Here is a 22,783-nt window from a genome sequence, read left to right as displayed (position 1 = left end):
AGGAAAACCAGGAAAGTGCTATGTCTTGTTGAAGAAGATAAGTAAATGTTTTGAGAACCTTAAGGTACATATCACAGTTATCTTACTATTTGCATGTAATCCTGACTTCCTATATTAGATTGTTAACTCCCTGTGGACAGTTTTATGCATCTTTGTATTGCTCACATGTAGTAGCCTGGAATTGCCTGGCATAAGTGTTCGAAGAGTTTATTTTCCTTACGAGCACTGCTGGGCCCCCAGCAATGATCAGGCAGTGTTCTGTGCTCTGGGGATATAGGACAAATTATACAAGTTTGGTGCAATCTTGAATGGAAGACACTTTTGTAAATACATCATTGAGATAATATCATACCGGATGATACAAGATAATAAGCATAACAAAAGAGGCATATGCACCTCGGTAGGAGATTAGTTCTTTGGAGGGAAAGTGAATGAAGGATCAGAAAAGGTTTCATTTAGTTGACTTCGAGTTTTGCTTTGAAGGATTAATAAGATAGGCAAGGTGGAATAAGAAGTGAGGTCATTCCCGCCTGAGAGAATAGTAGGAACAGATGCAAAGAGGTGTAAAAGTACAGGGGGTAATGTTTGAGAAAGGAGTCTTAGATTATAAAGTAGCAGCAAAAATGAGCCTGGTTTCTAAGCCATGCAAGGGTGGTAACTCTTCTGTATCATAGCAAGGTGATTTAAACTTTTGAAAGTATACAGTGATGACCAGATTGTCATTTTAGAAAGATGTAACTGATGCAGCATTGGCCAGAGTAATAAAAAGAAGTTTGATTGCAGGCTATTGTAATAATTGAAGCCATGATGTTTAGTGCCTGAGGGGCACTGGAAAATGTTACAGAGAGAAACAGCTTTTTTAGAGTTATTACAGATGTATAATGAACAGTACTTAGTCTATTGGATGTGAAGGATGACGAAGAAGGAAGAGTCAAATATGACTGATATTTCTAGCTTCAGTAACTGGGCAAATAGCGATGATATTAGCAGTCAGGGAAGAGAATGAAAGAATGAATGATCTCTGAATAAGGGACTGGTTTAATGAATTATGGTATCTTCCATCCACAGAAATCCTCTGTGATAATGGTGCACCATTAAGTAAAATAAACGGGTTTGTATAGTATGACTCCTTCAGCGTTAAAAAATATTTTTACACACAAGCATATGAATATGTATACACACATATACATAATTACTACATATATACATGTACACAGATACAATATATATTTCCATAAGTTTAGAAAAATGTAAGGACAGAAACAAACTGTAATTGGTGGTGTCTTATTCTGAAAATTGGACAGGAAAGGGGGTTGGGGGCTTTCAGTTGTTGCTTCATTGAAGTGTTGCATGGTGTTTTTTTGACAACATATGTTACTTTTATGCTAAAGCACCAAAAAAAATTCAATGAAACATCAGAACAGAATATTATCTATCTGTTCATCCATCCATCCATCCATCCATCCATCCATCCATCCATCCATCCAGTGTCCATCTTGAAAAATAAATGCCAGGAAGAGGTGTTTTGGTTCTCTTGAAAATATAACACCCATATGTTTTTCTCTTCATAACTTTCTTCATACTGTTGTCTAGGATGTCATTTCCTCTCCTTGTTGCTGTTGCCCTTTATTTAGGGTACATCTTTATGCTCTAGCTCTCTCTCTTTTTTTTTTTTGTGAGGAAGATCAGCCCTGAGCTAACATCCATGCCAATCCTCCTCATTTTGCTGAGGAAGACTGGCCCTGAGCTAACCATCCGTGCCCATCTTCCTCTACTTTATATGCGACGCCACCACAGCATGGCCTGACGAGTGGTGTGTTGGTGCGCGCCCGGGATCCGGTCCGGGCTGCCAGCAGCGGAGCGCGCGCACTTAACCACTACGCCACGGGGCCGGCCCCAATATACTCTAGCTCTTTATTGGTGCTTTTTTCATCTTGAGAAGTTCATAATGGTCTTTGTTTCTACTGAACTGTGATAGCACATATATTCTCATGTTGTAATTGTACTTGTATTACTTATCTATTGCTGCATAACAAATTACCACAAACGTTGCAGCTTAAAACAACGTACATTTACTACCTTACAACTTCTGTGTGTCAGGTATCTGGGCACAGCTTAACTAGATCCTCTACTTAGAGTTTCACAAGTCTGCAATAAAGATGTTGGCCAAGCTGCGTTCCTTTCTGGAGCTTGGAGTCCTTGTCTAAGCTCGCATAGTTGTGAGCAGAATTTCAGTTCCTTGCACTTGTAGAACTGAGGTCCCTGTTTTCTTGCTGGCTGTCACTGGGGTCTGATCTCAGCTCCTAGAGGCTGCCTATAGCCCCTTGTCCATGGCCCTCTCACAGCATGGCAGCTTTCTCAAGGTCAGCAGGAGAATCTATCCAGTCTGCTAAGGCAGAGCCTTATAATGTAACATATCAAAGGAGTGACTATCCCACTACCTTTGCTGTGTAAAGTAACCTAATTAAGGAATGACTATCCCGTCACCTTTGCCATATTCTATTTCCTAGAAGCAATCCCAGATTCTGCCCAGATTGAACTCAATGCTATGGGAATCATATAAAACCTTGACTCATTAGAGGTCACCTTAGAGTGTGTTCACCACAACACTTATATTAGAGTTTAAAGCTGGAAAGGATCTCAGTGTATTCTCTTTCTCCCCAACTCATCTCCAGTGCTTAGCCTAGTCTTATAGCATACCAGTTGTTGAATAGATATTTGACAGTGATTCAAAAGGCAGAGGGAATTGTGAACAAAAATGTTGCAAGATCAAGGTAAATACTCAGAAGACTTATTCAGTTATAATGTGGATGAAATGATTAAGGCTTGATTTTTAGGACATTGGCAGTGAAATAAAGAACATAAATTAAATCTGGAACTATTCCAGAGGAAATACTGACAAGGTTTGCTGATTGATTAGGGGCCTGGAGGAAGGTGGTAGAGGAGAGAGAGGAGACTAGAATAACTTCGAGGTTGCTTGTTTGGGGACTGGGAGGATCGTGTGCCATTGACTAATCAATTCAATTAATGTTGGAGTGCTGTGAGGCAATATATTGATGTTAAATTCACTATGTGGTTTTTGGTCTCAAGAGAGAGACTAAGAAGTACAAACCAGTATTTCACATCTGCACTCATGAAAAAGCCCTTGCTTTCTCTGTCTGTAGAATCATAGGAAGTTATTCATTAGCAGGTTTTAAAATTGCACTAGGGATTGTTTTTATCTGTAATGCCTGAATGTGCGTTGTTTAATAGCATTTGAAAAAATACCCTAATGATGTTACCCAAAAATCATAGACAAGACATTGCATTAACTTCTGAAGTGGCTGGGAGACAGTTTGGGAATAATGGAGAGGGTCTGACAGATCTGGAATCAAATTGTAAATAGTGTATATGAACTTAGTAGAGATATGGAAAAAGTGGTAGAAGAGCAGAAACCCTTTCTATTTTCTTTAACGATTTTTTGTTTTTCTCTCTTTTAATTGCTTGTTGTAAAACTGAAAGGAATAAAATATAAGGAGGAGGACATATAGCTCTACTTTCTAGAGTAGGGGTTGGCACATTTTTTTGTAAAGGGCCAGATAATAAATATTTTAGACTTTGCAGGCCTTGTGGTCGCTGTCACTACTACTCAACTTAATGTAGTATTATTTTGTGAAAACATCCATAGATAGTAGTAAAACAAATGGGCATGGCTTTGTTCCAATAAAACTTTATTAACAAAAATAGTTATCAGGCCAGATTTGGCCCACAGGCTGTAATTTGCTGACCTTGTTCTAGATAATTGACAATTTGTTTATTTTCTTTTGTATTTTCCCTAAACTCGTATTGTACATAATATTATTCTTCAGTTTTTTTCCATTTAATTTATTGTTGAAAACCTTTTGTCGTCAATTCAGAAGAATCTATCTTATTACAGTATACGATTGTATTTTGGTTCTGCCAGTTTTTCACTTTTATAAACAGTGTTATAGTGAATTTCCTGGTACACATAGATATCTTTCTGCACTTGTGGGAACATCTTCATATGGCAAATTACTAGGAGTGTAATAATTGCTTTGTGTCAAAGTCTATGGATATTTTACTTATAGTTTGGTGAAGATATTGCTACAAAGTGAGACAAGTACTCCATGAAATGGGAGTTGGCTCCTGGTATCCGTCTGTAGATATGCCATTGTTGATGACTGTCGGGTCTAACTTTTGTAGGTGAGCAGTATCAAGTGGCAGTTTAGCTACTTCTGCTATATAAATTTTAAAAATTGTCCTAGCGCTGTCCAACATGTTTTACCAATTCCTTTTAAAGAAGGGAATTTAGAAGACCTATACATAACAAATGTGTTCCAGAAGCCTCCCGTTTATATAAAATGAGTCATTTTGTTGGTATTTATGGTAGGTAAATGGTGTTATGGAAGCATTCATCAGAATAGGTCATTTGTTTATATATCCAAGGTATTTTATTGCAAGATTTAGAACTGTATGATCATTACTAACATTCTATATGAATTGTTATATGGAGAGGTCTTAAGTAGCACCAAAGTTAATCATCTCTTAAACCCTTGACTTCTAATACCACAGATTAGTGTTTTGAAAAAATTTTATACAAGGTGATTCATATAGTATATATTCTTTTGTGTGCTTTGCTAAGCATTTTTAGTGAAATTAATTTTGTACATAACAATTGTTGGTTCTTTTTGATACCATTTAGTATTTTATTATATGAATATTATACCATTAAAAAAATTCATTTTATTCTTCGTGGGCATTTGGGTAGTTGCTAGTGTTTGGCTGTTATAAATACAGTTGCTATAAACATTCTTTTTCATGTATTTTGTGATTATGAGAGTCCTTGTTGCTTCATATCCTTGCCGAAATTTGATGTCTTTTTTTTGTTTTGATCTAGTGATTCTGGTAGAGTATAGTATATCTTATGGTTTTAATTTGTATTTCCTGGATAACTAGTAATGATGAGCATCCTTTCATGAACTTATTTGTCATTTGGAAATCTTTTGTGAAGTGCTTATTTATATACTTTTTCCATATTTAAAATGGTAATTATTGCCTTTTCTTATTTATAAGAGTTTCTTAGATATTTAAGATATAACTTCCTTGTATTCCAAATATATTGTCCCTTTCTAAAATTTGCCTTTTAATTCTCTTAATGGTGGTTTTCATAAGCATAAATCTTTAATTTTAAAGAAATCTAGTTTATCCGTATTTCTCTTTATGGTATGTGTATTTTGTTTTGTTCAAAAAATCTTTAATCCAAGTCATGAGGATACTCAATGTTATGTAGTCCTCTTATGAAAGCTTCCAGAGTTTAGGTCTTATTTATGATTCATTTAGAGTTGATTTGTTTGTATAGTTTGAGACAGAAATCAAGGTTAATTTTGTCTATATGACCATCAGTTGATTGATCCAGGACCAGTTATTGAAAAAAATCCCATCTTCCTCCTACTTTTGTACAAGTACCTTTGTCATAAATCTGGTGACCGTATATATATGTGTCTGTTTCTGGATGTTCTCTTCTGTTTCATTGGTCTGTTCATCTGTCCCAGTACCACACTGTCTTAATTACTGTATCTTTTTAATAAGTCCTAATATTTGACAGTGTAAGTCCTCTATTATTATTATTATCATTCTTATTATCTTTCTTCTTTCCCCTTTTTTTTTCCAGGAATGTCTCAGCTGTTCTTTCTACTTTACATTTTCATATAATTTTTAGAATCAACTTGTCAAATTCCACAGAAAGACCTGCTAGGGTTTTGATTGGAATTCATTATATCTATAAATCGCTTTGTAGAGAACTGATATCTTTATAATACTGAGGCTTTCACTTTCATGAACATGTTATGGTCCTTTCTTTAAATCTTCTTCAATTTCTCTGAGCATTCTTTTTGTTTACATGTGGAATTCTAGCACATTTTTGTTAGTTATTCCCACATAATTTGATGATTTTTAATACTTTTCAAAATAGTACTTAAAAACTATTTTCACTTTATTGGTAACTGTTAAGTAGAGTCTAGTTGATTTTTGTATATTTATCTTCATTCTAGTGACCTTTCTAAATTCAATTATTAATTTTAATTGTTTATATATTCTTTTAGATTTTATTAGTTTTTTAAAAACACCAGCTCTTAATTTTATTGATCTTCTAAGGTATATTTTTATTTTGTGTTTAATTAATTTCGCTCTTTCTTTTTTTACTTTCAATATATTTCATTTTTATGATCTTTTTCTCATTTCTTCAGTTGAATAGTTAGATAATTTATTTTTAGAGTTTCTTCCTTCTTTAATATATTTATTCAGTATATAAGTTTCACTCCAAGCTAAATATCATGTGTTTTGGCATGTTGTTTTCATTAACTTTTAGTTCAAAACATTTTCTAATTTCCGGTGTTATGTTTTCTTTGATGCTTGGGTTATTTAGAAGTGAATTACTTAATTTTCAAACATAGGTGACGGGGAAGTGGTATTACTTACTTATTGCTGTGTTAATAATATTACCACAATTTAGCCTTAAAGCAACACACATTTATTATCTCACAGTTTCTGTTGGCAAGGATTCTGAGCATGGCTTGGCTTGGCCCTCTGCTTCAGGGTCTCTTACCAGGCTGTAGTTAGGGTGTTTACTGGGGCTGGGTCTCAGTTGATGTTTGACTGGGGAAGGATCTGCTTCCAAGTTCTCATGGTTGTTGGCAGGGTTCGTTTCTTTGTGAGTTATTGGACTGAGTCTCAGTTCCTTACTGGCTGTTTTGTGGAGGCTGCACTCAGCTCTTTGCCACATGAGTCTCTCCAAAGGGCAGCTTATAAAATGGCAGTTCTCTTAAGCTATGCCATCAAGGGAGAGAGTCAATAGAAAGTCTGATAGCAAGATGGAAGTTAAAATCTTACTTAATTTAATAATACAAATGACATCCCTTCAATGTTGCCATATTTTATTGCTTAGAGGTGTGCTGCAGCTTCTACCCACAATCTAAGGGAAAGGATTACATAAGTCTGTGGATACCAGGAGGTTGGGAAAGTAGGGGGGAGGGGTACCTTAGAGTCTCTTTGCACAAAGTATCCTATTTTGTTATTGCTTTCCAGTTTGATTCTACTGTGTCAGCATACTCAACATGATTTCTTCTTTTGAAATTCATTACAGATTTCTTTGTGACCCCACATGTTGCCTGTTTCTGTAGATATTCCATGTTTACCTGAAAAAAATGTTTATTCTTCACTTAGTGGATGTCGTGTTACGTATATATCATTTAGATCATATTTGTAAATCCCATTATTAAAATATTCTATAGCTTTATGTTTTCTATATCTGGTTGTAAGCCATATTTTAGGAACATACATATACAGAATCTCAAAATTGTGAATTTCTATTTTTCTGGTTCATTTATCATCTTATCATTTGAGGAGTTTATCTCTTTATGTCTAATTTTGCTTCTTAAAGTCAATTTTTCCTCTATTAATAAAGGTACATTAGTTTCTTTTACTTTTTTTATTTTTCATCTTTTCTGAAAACTTGCTTTCAACCTTTGTGCAACCTCATATGGAAATTGTGTCTCTTATTACAATAAACAATTACAAAACAAAAATAAAAAGAAATTATGTTGTTTATAAACAGGACATACTTAAAAAATCTGCTTGACAATAATTATATTATTAAATTTGTTTGCTTTCTATATATTCCTAATATATTTAGGTTAGAACTTATTGCTTGTGTCCTTTGTATTTGCTCCACATTTTGAGTATTTTTTTCTTTTTTGTTTCCTTTTTTGGAGCTAAATATTTTTTGTTATTCAATTTTTTCCTATTAGCTTATTGATTATATGTTATTTTAGATACGTTAGGTGGTTACCTAGAGATTGCAGCATGAATATTAGAATTGTTAACATCTTACATAAATTGTTTTTTTCACCAATTCATGGACAATAAAAGAACATTACAACACTAATTCCTTTTATTTCTCTTGCCTTGTGTGCTCGTTATGTATTTTAAGGTTATGATTTTTGAGTTCTAGAATTCATTATTATAAATGTTGTAAACATTCAGTATTCTTTTGGATTACCCACATTTGCCTTTTCCATTGCATTGTATTTGCTTCCTTGTCTTATATTAATCTGATATTATTTTATTTCTGCCTGAAGAACTCCCTTTAATGTGGGTTGTCTAGTGACAAATTCTCTCTGTTTTGTTTGTCTTTAAAATCCTTATTTTGCTTTTGCCTGAGAGGGACAACTTTTCCTTTGCCCTCTTAGGTTCAGTGATTCGGGGCCTGTGAATCAAACTGACAAAAGACAGATTGGCAAGAGAAAAGACTGTTTTTTCAATTCATAGATGTTGGAGGGAGTTCACAGAAAAATGTGACTCAAGGAAGAGGTTAGAGTTAGAAGCTTTGTACCATCTTAATAGGCAAGGGAGAAGGGCACTTATGGGTAAACCAAAACCAGACTTTTAGTAAAGATAAATGGACCCTTAGGAAAATGATGGGAGATAAGGTAGTTTTGTGACAGTATCCCTTTAGGAGATTTCTTATCCAGGTGCTGACTTCTAGTCTCCAGGTAATAGGAGTCAATCTTCCCTGGTTGGGAAACTTCAGGAAGAGGATTTATGACAGTTGAATTCTTTTGGGATACTCTGCTTTTAGGCAGATAAGGGTAGTTCAGAAAAATACTCTTCACAGTGGTGTATTCTGCATCCCTTCACTTTCATTACTGAAAGATATTTTTTGAGTATAGAATTCTTAATTAGCTGCTGTTTTTTGTTTAGCACTTTGAAAAGGTCATTACATTCTTCTCTGGCTTCCATCAGTCTTTTTCTTGCTCTTTTGATGGCAAGAAGGTGTCCTTACCTCTTCCACTTTCTCCCTCCCCCTGGCTGCTATTAAGATTTTTTTTTCTGTGACAGTTTTACTCTGATTTGACTAGGTGTGGTTTTCTTTTATCTTGCTTGGTGTTTGTAGGACTTCAACATATGACTCAATGTTTTTTCCCCTCAGTTTTTGAGAAATGTTGGTCATTATCTCTTCAAATATTGCTCTTTTCTAATTATTTGTCTACTCTCTTTTTTTACTCCAAATACACTCATGTTAGACCTGTTTACCATGTCCTGTATGTCTGTTATTAATTTTGTCAAGTTTTCATCATTTTTCTTACCATCATTCTGTTTAGTTGTCATTGACCTATCTTTCAGTAAGTAGTCCTTCTTTAGCTGTTTCATAAATTGGTAAATCTATCCTTAATTTCATGTTTGTTTTGTTCAGTAGTTCTACAGTTTCTAATCTCTACTGGAATTTTCATTTTTTATTGACTCTATTGTCCTGAGCCATAACTACATTTATTTCAGTGTTCAGAGATGAAACTTTACTATTTTGATTTTCTGTGAGTTGGCTTCTATTTGGTTTTCGTTCATTTGGTATTGTCTCCTGTTATGCCTGATAATTGGTGAATGAATGTTGGAAATTGTATTTTAAAATTTCAGGGGTAAATTTAAGTTCCTAGATGATGATATCTTCCTCTGGAGAGGATTTCCTTATGATTTTTGATTAGCAGTTAGAGGAGGTGCTGATTATGTTGATTTAGGGACTGAGCTGATTCAAATATGGAGTTTTTTAACTCTTTGTGAGAGTTTGCCCTATTTCCAGTTTGCCTTTCTGAGATCTTCTGAAATTCTGGGGTTTTACTGTGGCCCTCCTGCATTGATATTTCTGTTTTTTTCTCTCCATGCTGTGAGATTCTGAAAGCTTCATTTAGCTTTTTGGCTATCAGTTAATCTAAATACCATAAAGTTGTTTGAGGGTCTGTTTCAATGTCTTTGAGGCCTGGTCTATTTCCTGTTTCCTGGGCTATAATTGGGTTCCTTCTGTAAGCCTGGGTAATATATTAGGACCCCTCCACCTTGATAGGTTATAAAATTCAGCTTTTATCTCCTTAGCTCTGTAAGACTGATGATAACTCTGTTTAGATTCTCTGTTTCCACCTGTGAATAGCAAATACTTCAATGGGAAAAGTCATGTTGAATGTCTTCTGTGTGCTTTCTTCTCTAGGATCTTGGCTCCTTATATCGTGACTGCCTTGGAAACTCTCCAATACCTTTAAAAAGATTAAAACACACATTTAATCCAGCATTTTTAGTTGCATTTGTTGGATAGCTAGTCTGATAAAAGCTAATCTATTGTTGCCAGAAGGATAACCTTTTGCTGTTATAGTCTTCAATTATTTAGTGTGATTAATGGTACTTTATTGGGTATGAGGTCAGAAAAGAAAATGTTCCTTCCTCCCCAAAGAACAACATATACCACCTTTGAGCAGTGAATAATCATATATGTTGTGTGTGTGTGTGTGTGTGTGTACATATATTTACTTGACAATATTTCTCTCTTTATAGGTTACTTAGCCAAACAATGAAGGATCATCTAGTAAGAGTAGCAAATGAAGCTGAATTTATCCTCAGCAGGCAGAGAGCAGAGGATATTCACAGACATGCGGAATTTGAGGTAGGTTAAACACATGGTTGGTGTGAGGAAATTACTGTTTTTTAGTGATAATCTTGGGAAACCGAATAGGTAAAATGGCAATATAGTGTAAGCAAACGTATATCATCAAAAAATTAAAAATTAATTTGTGAGAGATTCATGGGGAGTTTCTCTATAACCCTCCAGTCTCAACTTCATTTCATCTACAAGTTGCTTGTAACAACTTTTGTGTTTGGCTGACCTGATCTTAACCATGTGAGCTGGATCTTGGCTCTGATAGTTTTCCAATAAAGTGAGTTAGTGAAGGACTTTTGCCCTCTCTGGGCAAGACAGGACTAGTTAACCAGAAATGAAAACCCCTGTGGTAGAGATAAGATCTTCCAGGTTTCTAGAGAAAAGCTGAACACAGAGGCATGAAGTTAGTTTACCCTTAAGGTTTGAGATCATGCTAATCTTTATAGCTGAGGAAATGAGGGAGCATACAGCTTTCTTCTGGGATCCTCACAGGAGGACCAAGTGACAGGATCCATTCTGAGACCACTGCTTATCTCAACAGTTGCACCTGAACATATGTAACATATGTGAATTCATAGAGGAAATTAGTGGTGTTGTAGCTATATAAATACCCAAATTCACATCTAAGGTGAACTAGAAAATTTGACAAGAACATTTGCTAAGAATTGGGCAAAAATTAAAAAACACTATTTGGGTTCTTTCTAACATGTTAAGAGCAGTTGATTCAAATATTGCTGATATTTTTCTGGTACATTAAAAAAAGATGAAAACTTCCTCAGTGCATTTTATATAACTGTCATTACATGAAAAATATACTGGAAAAATAAAACTCCAGAAGACTAATTTCACTTAAGAATACGGGTATAAAATTCTAACTAAAATTTAACTAACATAATCCAACAATGTAATGAAAGAATTTATGGTATAACCACTTAGAATTTATTCATGAAATCCAAAGATGGTTTAATATTAAGATATCTACCTAGAAAATAAATTATATCAACAAATTAAAAATAGAAAAATCATGTGAAGATATCAATAAATGTAGGGAAAAGCATATGATAAATATTACCAGCCAGCCCTAATAAAGCTCTGAGAAAAAATGTATGTAAGAAAACAATTTGAATATGATAAAGACTATTTACTAAACATCATTTTAAATGGTTAAAGTCATTTCTATTAAAATCAGGAAAGGGGGCTGGCCCTGTGGCTTAGCGGTTCAGTGCATGAGCTCTGCTACTGGTGGCCCGGGTTCAGATCCTGGGCGTGCACCGACGCACCACTTGTCCCGCCATGCTGAGGCGATGTCCCACATAAAGCAACTAGGAGGATGTGCAACTATGACATACAACTATCTAGTGGGGCTTTGGGGAGAAAAAGGGAAAAAAAAGGAGGATTGGCAATAGATGTTAGCTCAGGGCCAGTCTTCCTCAGTAAAAAAAGAAGGATTGGCATGGATGTTAGCTCAGGGCTGATCTTCGTCACAAAAAAGCAAAAAACCAAAAACCAAAAAAACTTAAAATCAGGAAAAAAAGAGTGATACCCACTACCACCATTAGGAGGATTGGCATGGATGTTAGCTCAGGGCTCATCTTCTTCACACACACACAAAAAAACAAAACTTAAAATCAGGAAAAAAAGAGTGATGCCTACTACCACCATTATTTAATAAATTTTTTTGATGTTCTTGCAAGATATAGTTAATATAAATGCTAGAAAAGAAGAAATAATATTACTTTCAGATTGCCGATGCTATGATCTAGGAAAATCTAAGAGATTCTTTAACATTTTTCTACCAGTATTAATAAGGACTTTGATAGGATTATTGGATACAAGATAAATGTGCAAAAAATTAATAGCTTTTCTTTTGACTAGCAAGCAGTAGTCAGCTAAGAATGGAAATCAGAAATATAGTCTGTTTACATTAAGACAAAAATAATATTTTGGGTCAAATTCTATAAGAAATATAGATACTATTTGATACAAAACTATAAAATCTTATTAATACAAAACAAAATATAAACTAATGGAAATCATTCCATGCTGGATAGTATATCTTGCTATCTGTGTTTATGTGTGTGTGACAGAGACAGACAGAATCAGTTTTTTATTTTGAAATAATTTGAGATTTACAGGAAAATTACAAGAGTAATACAAGAACTCCTTTTCACCATTCTCCTAGATTCTGTGATTGTTAAAGTTTTACTACATTAGCTTCTCTCCCTCTTTTTCTTTGTTTTTTCTGAATTTGAGAGTAAGTTGAAGTCATGATACCCTTTTATCTTTAATTACTTGAGGGAGAATTTCCTAAGCCCATTCTCTGATTTAATCTTGTACAGTTATCAAATCAGAAAATCAACATTGTTACCATGCTATTATTTAATCTACACATCTTATTCATATTTCTCCAGTTGTCTCCATAATGTCCTTTATAGGCAAAAAGAGAAAATTTTAATGTCACAAAAATGTCAGTTTTTCTCAAATTAACATGTAAATTCAATACAGTATCCATCAGCATACCATTCTATTAGAATAATGGTGGAGTAAGTTGGAATTCAAATATCTCCTTTAAAAATATCCAAATATTAAAAACTTACAAATAATATATTTGGATATCCAAATATCCAGTTAATATGGGAAAATAAATGTTGTAATATAGCCTTAAGATTTATGAAAAAGAATATTGAGGACATATTTGCCTTTGCAGATAAACAGTGCTAATTAAAACAATACTATTAAGACAGAATATACAAAAATCTTTCAGATGGAGTAAGAATATAGGATGAAAGGTGAGATAGTAAATATTTTAGAAAAATCTTTGGAAAACTGTAAAAGTGGAACTGAGGTATGTGCGAGAATTTCTTAACCAAGACAGGACACTTAGAAAGTATAAAAGTAAACATCTATTAGTACATGTAACATTAAGCTGAGGAAAGATACCATCAATAACGTGGAAAGACATAATGGAACATGGAAAGACTGATAAATGATTAGTATGTTCACTATATTAATAATTCTTATGAAATGATAACAGAAGAATAACCCAATAGACAAATCCTCAGAAGGTATGAATAGGAAATTCACAGCAGAATGTAAGTGACAAGTAACATAAAATGACACTTAAATACACAAATATTCAAGGAAAAGTAAATTAGGTAAATCATGATCTATCAATTCTATCTTCTCAGATTGAGAGAAACTAAAAAGAGTGATAACGTACTGCTGAAGGAACAGGGGAGATGATATGGACGATGGTATTCTTTTTTGTTTTTAGTGGAAATGTACATTTTTAATCTCATGGAAAGGCAGTATGGGCATATGTATTTTAATAAGAGTTATATAGACATGCACAAACACCCATTTACCCAGTAATCCTATTCTGTGAATATATCTCTTAGAAATAAAAGTAATAGTATGTAAGGACAGATATACAAGGCTGTTTATTGTAGCATTATATGTAAATGTAACAAAATAAAAACGGAGAAAAACAGAAGGAAATATTTTTTTTAACAAAAGAACCGTTGTTTTCTCAAAGAACAGGAAGTTAATAATAAATTATGAAAAAATTAAGAGGTTGACGGCATATGTTTTTAAATAAGAGCTTTATTGAGTTATAATTCACCAAGCCATATTATTCACTTCTTTTTAGAGTATTCATGTCATTGTTGTTTTTGTTTTTTTTTTTCCCCCCAAAGCCCCAGTAGATAGTTGTATGTCACAGCTGCACAACCTTCCAGTTGCTGTATGTGGGAGGCGGCCCCAGCATGGCGGGAGAAGCCGTGTGTCGATGCGCGTCCGGGATCCGAACCCCGGCCGCCAGCATCGGAGCGCGCACACTTAACCGCTAAGCCACAGGGCCGGCCCATGTCATTGTTTTTTAAATTGCATGTTTCAGGTCACAACCTGCTATGAAAGCTGAGGGCATTAGTCCTCTTATACTTTCTTTTCATTTTTCTCCCTTTACTTCCCAATTTTCAAAATTATATTTTAATTTTTATACTCTCTAAATATATAACATCCATGTTTTGTAATCACAATTCTGATTAGTACTTGAGTGTTGGTTCTATATTTAAGCAAATTCACCCCCTATTTTATTTAGTCACAGTTTCTTAATTTCTAGGTTCTTTCTTTTGACTCAAATCTTCATTGACTAGGTTTCATCATTTTTTTTTCCCCATAAGGGGCTCATGTGTGCTGTAAACTTAAAATTCTTTTATGTTTAAGAATATTTGCCTGTACTCTTTGTATTTGAATGGCATCCTGATGGATTTAATATTCGTGGCTAATACTTGCATTCCTTTAAAACTTTGTAGACGTTGCGTCATTGTTTTCTGCCTTTGAATGTTTCTTTCAGACAAGTTTGAGTCTAGTCTGATATTTTTCCTCAATTGATGATTTGCTTTTCTGTCTGAGATTTCTTTATTTGTCCATGAATTTCAGTTCCTTAACAGCAATATAATTCAATATTGAACATTATTTATCAAATTTTCTGGACAACAGTCTTTGTTATAATTTGCAAATTCAGACTTTTCCTCCAGTTCTTGGAAATTTTTTTAAATTTTAAAATATTTTTTCCATATTCTTTTCTTTTTCTTTATTTAGTGACACATTAATCTATGTTAGATATGTGTTTGTCTTTCATATCAGTTATTTCTTAATTGCTTTACCTTCTTTGATCTCTAGCCATCAGGAATTAAGATTTTAGTTTTTAATTTTGTCCTTGATGTTTGTAATTTATTTGTCTGTAATGATTCTATTTTGTTCTTCATTTTGTTTATTTAGTCTTCAACCTCTCTCTTTACCTTATTCACTTATTTTGACTTTTATCTTTTTTTCTGTTTGGTTTTTTTGAATTATATTTTTATATTGTTCATTAGAAGAAAGTAATCATGATGAGTTTCCTTTTGTTTTTTGTTATATGTTTTCCTAGGATTCTTTGTCTTTTGTATAGAATCGTCCATTTTTATTATAAAATTTTATTATTTAGCTTGTTTATTTATTCATTGATTGGTGATATATGTTTGCATAACTATCATGCTTTTACTTTTCATCTTGTTTATGGTTAGAATGTTATGCTCAGATACTCTGTTGGCTTACACAAACAGAAACTTAGTGACCTCTTCCCTTCTCCCCACTATATGTAAAGCTAATTTTTTCCATCTCTGAGCTGGTTTGATTTTTGTACAATATTATATAGCCTATCATGAAGAGAGGGAGAGAGATCTTTGAGATTGGCAAGGAGGCTTTCTTAGCACACCTAACTTTTGCTTTCTCTTGTAAGATTAAGTGTTTTCTACCAAGTTCATTCCATCTTATTAGAAGCTGTCGACAATTCTCATCAGCTTACGCTTTGAATCATTATCTGTCAGTTTAGAGAGTAAGTAGTCTGGAGTTTACTTCTGTCCTGGGAAGTCAGCCCTATTTTTCACTTCCTTGCTTCACAAATTTTTGCACTGTAGGTTTTTCCAGCATAATTGCTTTTTCAATTAGAAGAAACAAGAGATAACGATATCTACTCAATTTGTTTCTCTCCGTATATGAAGACATTAAGAAAAATTCTCAGAATTTTGTCAACCTAACCAGTATTGCTTTGGGCTCATGGGGACGTGGTTAAGAACTGAGCTTTGCTGCACCCTTAGTTCTAGTTCCAGTATGTTTATTTTCCTCATGGCAACCAATTATTTAATGTTCAGTGCTTTATGGTGTGTTCCTTTTGTGTTTTGTTGGTTCTGTTTAATTTTTTTGGTTTAAAAAATTGTTTTTGCTAATTTTTTAGAAATTGAAGAAAAAAATTTAATTGCCACTTCAGCTTACTATTAACCTGGAACCTATTCCTTAATGTCCTTTCTAACTGATTATGGAGAAATTACTTTGTAACTGTGGGTTAGGACTGCAGTTTATTCTTTTTATTTGAATTTTTAGTGATCATGGTGGTGGTGGTATATGTGTTTTTGTGTGTGTAAATGGGAGAGAATGAGGAAAGGGAAAACCTGTGGAATTGAAAAGAGGAAAAATACTTCTAAAACAGTGTGTTATGCAAGAGATTAAGCTGATTTGACCCAAACAGTATATATATTTGCAATTTAGATGAGGGGTGATGGTGACAACAGTAGCTGATATTGCATGAGTCCTTATTTTGTATCAGGAACTGTTATGAGTGCTTTATAAGTTTTAACTAATTTAATCCTTACAATAAACCTCTGAGGCAATACTACTGTTGTTATCTCTCATTTTGAAAATGAAAAAACAGCATAAAGAAGAAATAACCTAGAGTTACAACTAGGATCCAGATCTAGGCAATTTATCTCTTAATCTCTAATCTATGAATTTGGTTCACACTTTATTAGATTTCTATAGATTGTGTAAATAGGATTTAATCCTGGCATACATAGCAGCTTCATTCTGAGCTATTTAATTTTATGCTTTCTAGTACAGTTTTTCATTTTAATCTGTATCATCTTGCTATGAGATTTGCAATATAGTATAGTAATATTATAAAGCATGATGATAAAATATCTAAATAAAAACAAATATTTCCAGAAAAATTTTATTGTTACTTAAATTTTTAGTGGAGAAAATATGTTTGTTCAACTGTTCCACGAGAGTCAATTTTAAGAGAGCATATATTTTTTTATATTTACTAGTCTTTTTTCATTGAAAAAGAATTCCTTTAGTTTATACCACAAAACCCCAATTGATTGAGGCGTGCTCCTGTTTAATGTATTTCTATCTATATTGCTCTTAAATCTTAAATAATACTCTACAAGATGAAGCATATTATTTCCTAGACAGATTATATTTTAAAGGTTATGTGTATTCAGCCTTGAATTCATGCTGTGCATTCCTTAATAATATATCTGAACTTTACTGCTAGTTGCTTCCTTCTACTAAAAAGAGATGTTGTCATGTATTTAATATACCATTTGTGGTTATAAAGTAGCTGACTTGTTTCATTTATTATCAAACGATTGATGACAGTGTAGATCTGAAATGCACATCTCTTTGGTTCATTGCATGATTATCATTGGAGTGGGATATCCTTGATATCTTCTGCTTTTGATTTCTGTAGAGGTTCCTTGAATGTCATGACATCATTGATTAGGTGTATATCTTAACTTTATTTTTTAATCTTACAGCTGTAAATAGAATTTATTAAAATATTATATCGTGCACAACATTGACCCTGTCTTGTAAATATGGTGTATGTATGTATACAATTCATAACAATCTTTTTGTTAAAATAATTTTTCTATTAAAGTTTAGTTTATTTAAACTAATATGATATCTGTAAAACACGTGATCAAGATTACCACGTAATAATTTTATTTTGGAATCTATGTAAGTAAAAATCCAGTTCAGTAAGAATTTCTTAGTGTTCTTTTGGCTGATGATGCTTTGAATTTCATCTACTATCCAGTAGAACTCACTTCTTATTAGCTTCAGTGGAACTGAATTCCATTCGTTAGGTGACCGGTCAGCTTATTTGAAGTAATAAAAACATTTTTTTATGAAATAAAGGTTATGAAATCACTTGATTAATTCTTATAGCAATCTATATATTTTTCAAATATTTTTTCACATTAGGAAACAAAATATTTTCAATAGGATAGTAAACCTATTTTTGCCAGTTAAGTATTTTTAAGTTTTTAAAAAAATTAATAAACAGCTCTCTACCACCACTTACTTATCTAAATTCTAGCAAGTATAAAATAAATTTTGGTAACAATCCTTTAAGTATTATTATGATTATCATCCCAGTTTTACAGATAAGGAAACTTGAAGCACAGAGAAGTTAAGTGATTTTTTCTAGATTGTACAGCTAATATGTGATGAAGATAGGATTTGAACCCAAGTAGTCTGATACAGAGTATACATTTAGTACCACTTTGCTATGTGGCTTCTCTAACATCATCTACTAAGTGGTTTAGTATACGTTTTCTCATTTCAGTACCGCAACAAATCTGTGAAGTATGCAGGATAGATTGAGACAGTGTGATTTGGTCTTCGTCACAGATTTAAGTAAACTGATAATTTTTGAAGCAGAACCCAGGTCTCATAACAATAACCCAGTGTAGTCTCTGTCCCTGTATCCTCTCTTGACCTCAAGGTATCATGAACTGTTTTGCTGTTGCAATAATATATTATTCAACGTATGCTCGGCAATTCTGAAGAAATATGAAGCATATTAACAAATATATTAGAGACTTAAACTACCAATTTTAAAGTTAATTATGAGGAATTATCCAATTTATCTCTTCAATCTTTGCATTTTTTTTGATTGATGGTCATTTGCTTTTTTTTATTTACAATAGTGATACATGGTTGTTATAGAAAGTTTAGAAAATAATGAAAAATATAAAGAATAAAAATCATCCATTGTCTAGCTTTAACAACTGTTTATCTCCATTGTTTTTCTTTTAACTTTAGCTTGAAATAATTATAGACTTACACGAAGTTGCAAAAGTAGTGTGAAGGTTCCATATACCCTATTGTCTTTTTAAAATATAGATATAATCATTTACTCATTCAATGAAAGTACCTACTCACCAAATTAGAATCATAAGGATTATGCATTTCCCTAATGACTAGTGATGTTGTTATGATGTTGAGCATCTTTTCGTGTATCTGTTGACCTTTCTATATCTTTGGAGAAATGTCTATTCAGGTCCTTTGCCCATTTTTTAATTGGGTTGTTTTGTTTTTTTGCTATTTGAGTTGTATGAGTTCTTTATGTGTTTTGGATATTAACCCCTTATCAGATTCATGGTTTACAAATATTTTTTCCCATTCTGTATGTTGTCTTTTCACTTTGTTGATGGTTTCTTTTGCTGTGCAGAAGCTTTTTAGTTTGATGTAGTCTCGCTTATTTATTGTTGCTCATGCTTTAGTTGTCATATCCAAAAAATCATTACCCAGACCTATGTCAAGGATCTTTGTTCTTATGTTTTCTTCTAGGAGTTTCCTAGTTTCAGGCTTACATTTGAGTCTTTCATCCATTTTGAGTTAATTTTTGTGAGTAGTGTAAGATACAGGTCAAGTTTCATTCTTTTCGGTGTGAATATCTAGTTATCCCAGCACTATTTATTGAAGTGACTGTCTTTTCTACATTGAATATTCTTGGCTCCCTTGTCAAATATTAGTTGACCGTATATGCTTGGGTTTATTTCTGGGCTCTCAATTCTGTTCCATTGGTCTATTTGTCTGTTGTTATGCCAGTACCATACTGTTTTGATGACTCTAGCTTTATAGTATCATTGAAATCAGGAAGTGTGATACCTCCTGTTTTGTTCTTCTTTCTCAGGTTTCTTTGGCTGTTCAGGGTCTTTTTGTGGTTATAAATTTTATGAGTGTTTTTTCTACTTCTGTAAAAAATGCCATTGGAATCTTGATAGGGATTACATTGAATCTATAGATGGCTTTTGGGAATATTGACATTTTAACAATATTAATTCTTCCAATCTATGCACACAGGATACCTTTCCATTTATTTGTGACTTCTTTGATTTCTTTTATCAATGTCTTGTAGTGTAGACCTTTCACTTCCTTAGTTAACTTTATTCCTGAGTATTTTATTGATTTTGATGCTATTGTAAATGGGATCAATTTCTTTATTTCTTTTTCAGAAATTTTGTTGTTAGCCTACAGAAAAGCTACTGATTTTTGTATGTTAATTTCGTTCTCAAAACTTTACTGAATTTATTGATTAGATCTAACAGTTTTTTGGTTGAGTTTTTAGGATTTTCTATGTATAAAATTATGTCATTTGCAAATAGAGACAATTTTACTTCTTCCTTTCTGGTTCTGATACATTTTATTTCTTTTTCTTGCCTTATTGCTCTAGCTAGCACTTATAGTACTAGTTGAATTGGATACATTTTAATATAATCCAATTTAAAGGTTTTCCTTTTTCATTATTTTTAGATTTAGTAAGTTCTTTCCCATTTTAAGATTATTTAAATGTTCTATATTTTTTTATAGATTTTCTATGGCTGTAGTCCTTATTTTTTATTTTTAAAATATCTGAGGTATTTTTCTTAGTATTGTACAAGATCAGACTCTAATTTGATTTTCTGCAAATTCTTTAGCCAGTTTCTCCAAAATCATGTCTCTGGTTTGCATAGCTTTCTTTATCGTGTATTATACTCTCATGTTTGTTAAGTCTTATTTCAAATGATTCTGTTGTGTTTCATAGATCTTTTTTTTTCTTATTGCACATCACTCAATCATTAAGCTAATGCAACATTTTTTGGAGTTTTATGTATTGTTTTTTACTTTTTATTATTAAAATTTAAATAAATATGTGAAGGAATAGTATAATAAACATCGTCTCCTAAATTTAACAACTGTAACATTTTGCCATGTGTTTGATTTTTTTGTTGTTGTTGAAATGTTTTAATGTTAATTATAGACTTCGTGAAAAATGACCACTTAATATGTTAATATGATGCTCTAAAACATGGATATTTTCTTATATAACTATATCATTACCATTTGTAAAAATAAGTAACAGTAATTTACTAATATCTTCTAATTCCTAGTCTATATTCAGATTTCCTCTATTGGTTCAAAAATATCATGATCAGCTAGTTGTTCTGACAAGGATCCATTCAAGGACTACACATTACAATTAGTTGTTAAGTCTCTTTAGTTTTTGTCTTTTTAATTTTGGAACAACCAAAGCTTACAAAAATGTTAAATTATAGTACAACAGACTTAAAAAGAACCAAATTTAATTAGATATAATTCACATACCATACAGTTCACCCATTTCAATGTGCAAGTCAATGGCTTATAGTATATTCAGAGTTGTGTCACCATCACCACAATTTTAGAATATTTTCGTCACCTGAAGAGAAACTCTGTACCTATTATCAGTCACTCTTCATTTTCCCCAGCCCTAGACAACCATTAATCTGCTTTCTGTCTCTATAGATTTGCCTATCATTGTCATTTCATATGATCTGAATTATGGTATCATACAATAGGTGGTGTTTTGTGGCTGACTTCTTTTACTTAGCGTAATGTTTTTAAGGTTCATCCAAGTTGTAGCTCTCCTGGGGATGAAAAGAGCTGGAGGTCTATTCTCTTCTAGTAAGGGATAGTTACTTTCTGAAATTTAGTTTATTTGTATTTCTTTGCATTTTGTTATTGTTAGGATTGGAGCAATAGTTTCTTGCAGCTTTTGTAGGTTCTATTAAGATGCCAACATCCCTGTGAGTTTTTTAATTTATTCTTTTAAAAAGTTGTTAATATATTCATATTCCTAACTATACAAAAATGTTTTTAGGAAAACCACTCCCTTCCAACCTTGTCCTGGGGGAATTAGCATTATCAGTTTCTTGGATTTTTTTTCTCCAGAGATTTTTTTATACAGGGAATACAAATATGTCATGTGTCTTTTTACACAGATGGATGCATAGTATACAGACTGTTTTGCACCTTGCTTTTTTTTTGACTATATCTTAGCGTAGTCAATATATACTGAGCTTCCTCATTTTTTAATTTCTTTATATAGTAATCTATTGTATTTTTGTATAGTATATCTGTGTGTGTGTGTGTGTACACAGCATAATGGATTTTTGAGATTTCTGAAGAGAATAATTTTCTGGAGTTTCAAAGTATCAGACAGTCTCAAAGGAACAGATATATAAATTCAGCATTGCAGACATTTTTATGACCAAAATAACAAACATTAAAAATGAAAATAAAACTAGAAAAAACTTTGGATGAAGTATAAAGTATTAATCTTTACTTACATATAAACTAAAACTTTGAGAATATCAAGATCCTAATAGATAAGTGGAGGAAAGATGGAGATTGGAAAGAGAATACCACTTGTCAGTAATAGAAAAGTGCAAATTAAAGTGGCAAAACTATTAAAATTCTTTTTATACCTGGTATGCTAGTAAGGAGTAGGAAAATTAAATAGACATGTTACTCATAACAGTATAACTGGAGCAAAATTCTTTTGGAAAGCTCTTTGAAGTGAGGCCTATCATTGACTTAATTTTTATTTAGAATTTTTTATGTAAATAATTTAAAAGAAAAAATAATCATATCTTTGAAAATATTAGTAACTAAGATAAGTAAAACAGAAACATTTTGGAAAATGTCTTAATGTCCAACAGTTAATGAATAAGTAAGTAAATAGTGGCAGATCCACTTTGTGGAGCATTGAGAATTCATTAAAATGCCTATGTTATTACTTTAATTTTTTTTTTTTCTGAGGAAGATTAGCTCTGAGCTAACATCCATTGCCAATCCTCCTCTTTTTTGCTGAGGAAGATTAGCTCTGAGCTAACATCT

The 22,783-nt window shown here is 32.6% G+C and overlaps 1 protein-coding gene across 7 annotated transcripts in view; it reads left to right on the top strand.

Moving 5' to 3' along the window:
- The window catches only part of LRBA (LPS responsive beige-like anchor protein), a 723,014-nt gene that overhangs the window by 265,766 nt on the left and 434,465 nt on the right, over nucleotides 1–22,783 (top strand). For all 7 annotated transcript variants that reach the window (XM_058550176.1, XM_058550181.1, XM_058550180.1 and 4 more), the window contains one exon: nucleotides 10,375–10,483. In XM_058550176.1, the coding sequence (XP_058406159.1) occupies nucleotides 10,375–10,483 (109 nt within the window). The remainder of the gene's footprint in view (nucleotides 1–10,374; nucleotides 10,484–22,783) is intronic.

Source organism: Diceros bicornis, chromosome 11 (genome assembly GCF_020826845.1).
Source record: "Diceros bicornis minor isolate mBicDic1 chromosome 11, mDicBic1.mat.cur, whole genome shotgun sequence".
Classification (NCBI taxonomy): domain Eukaryota; kingdom Metazoa; phylum Chordata; class Mammalia; order Perissodactyla; family Rhinocerotidae; genus Diceros; species Diceros bicornis.
This window is presented reverse-complemented; position numbering and strand designations above follow the sequence as displayed.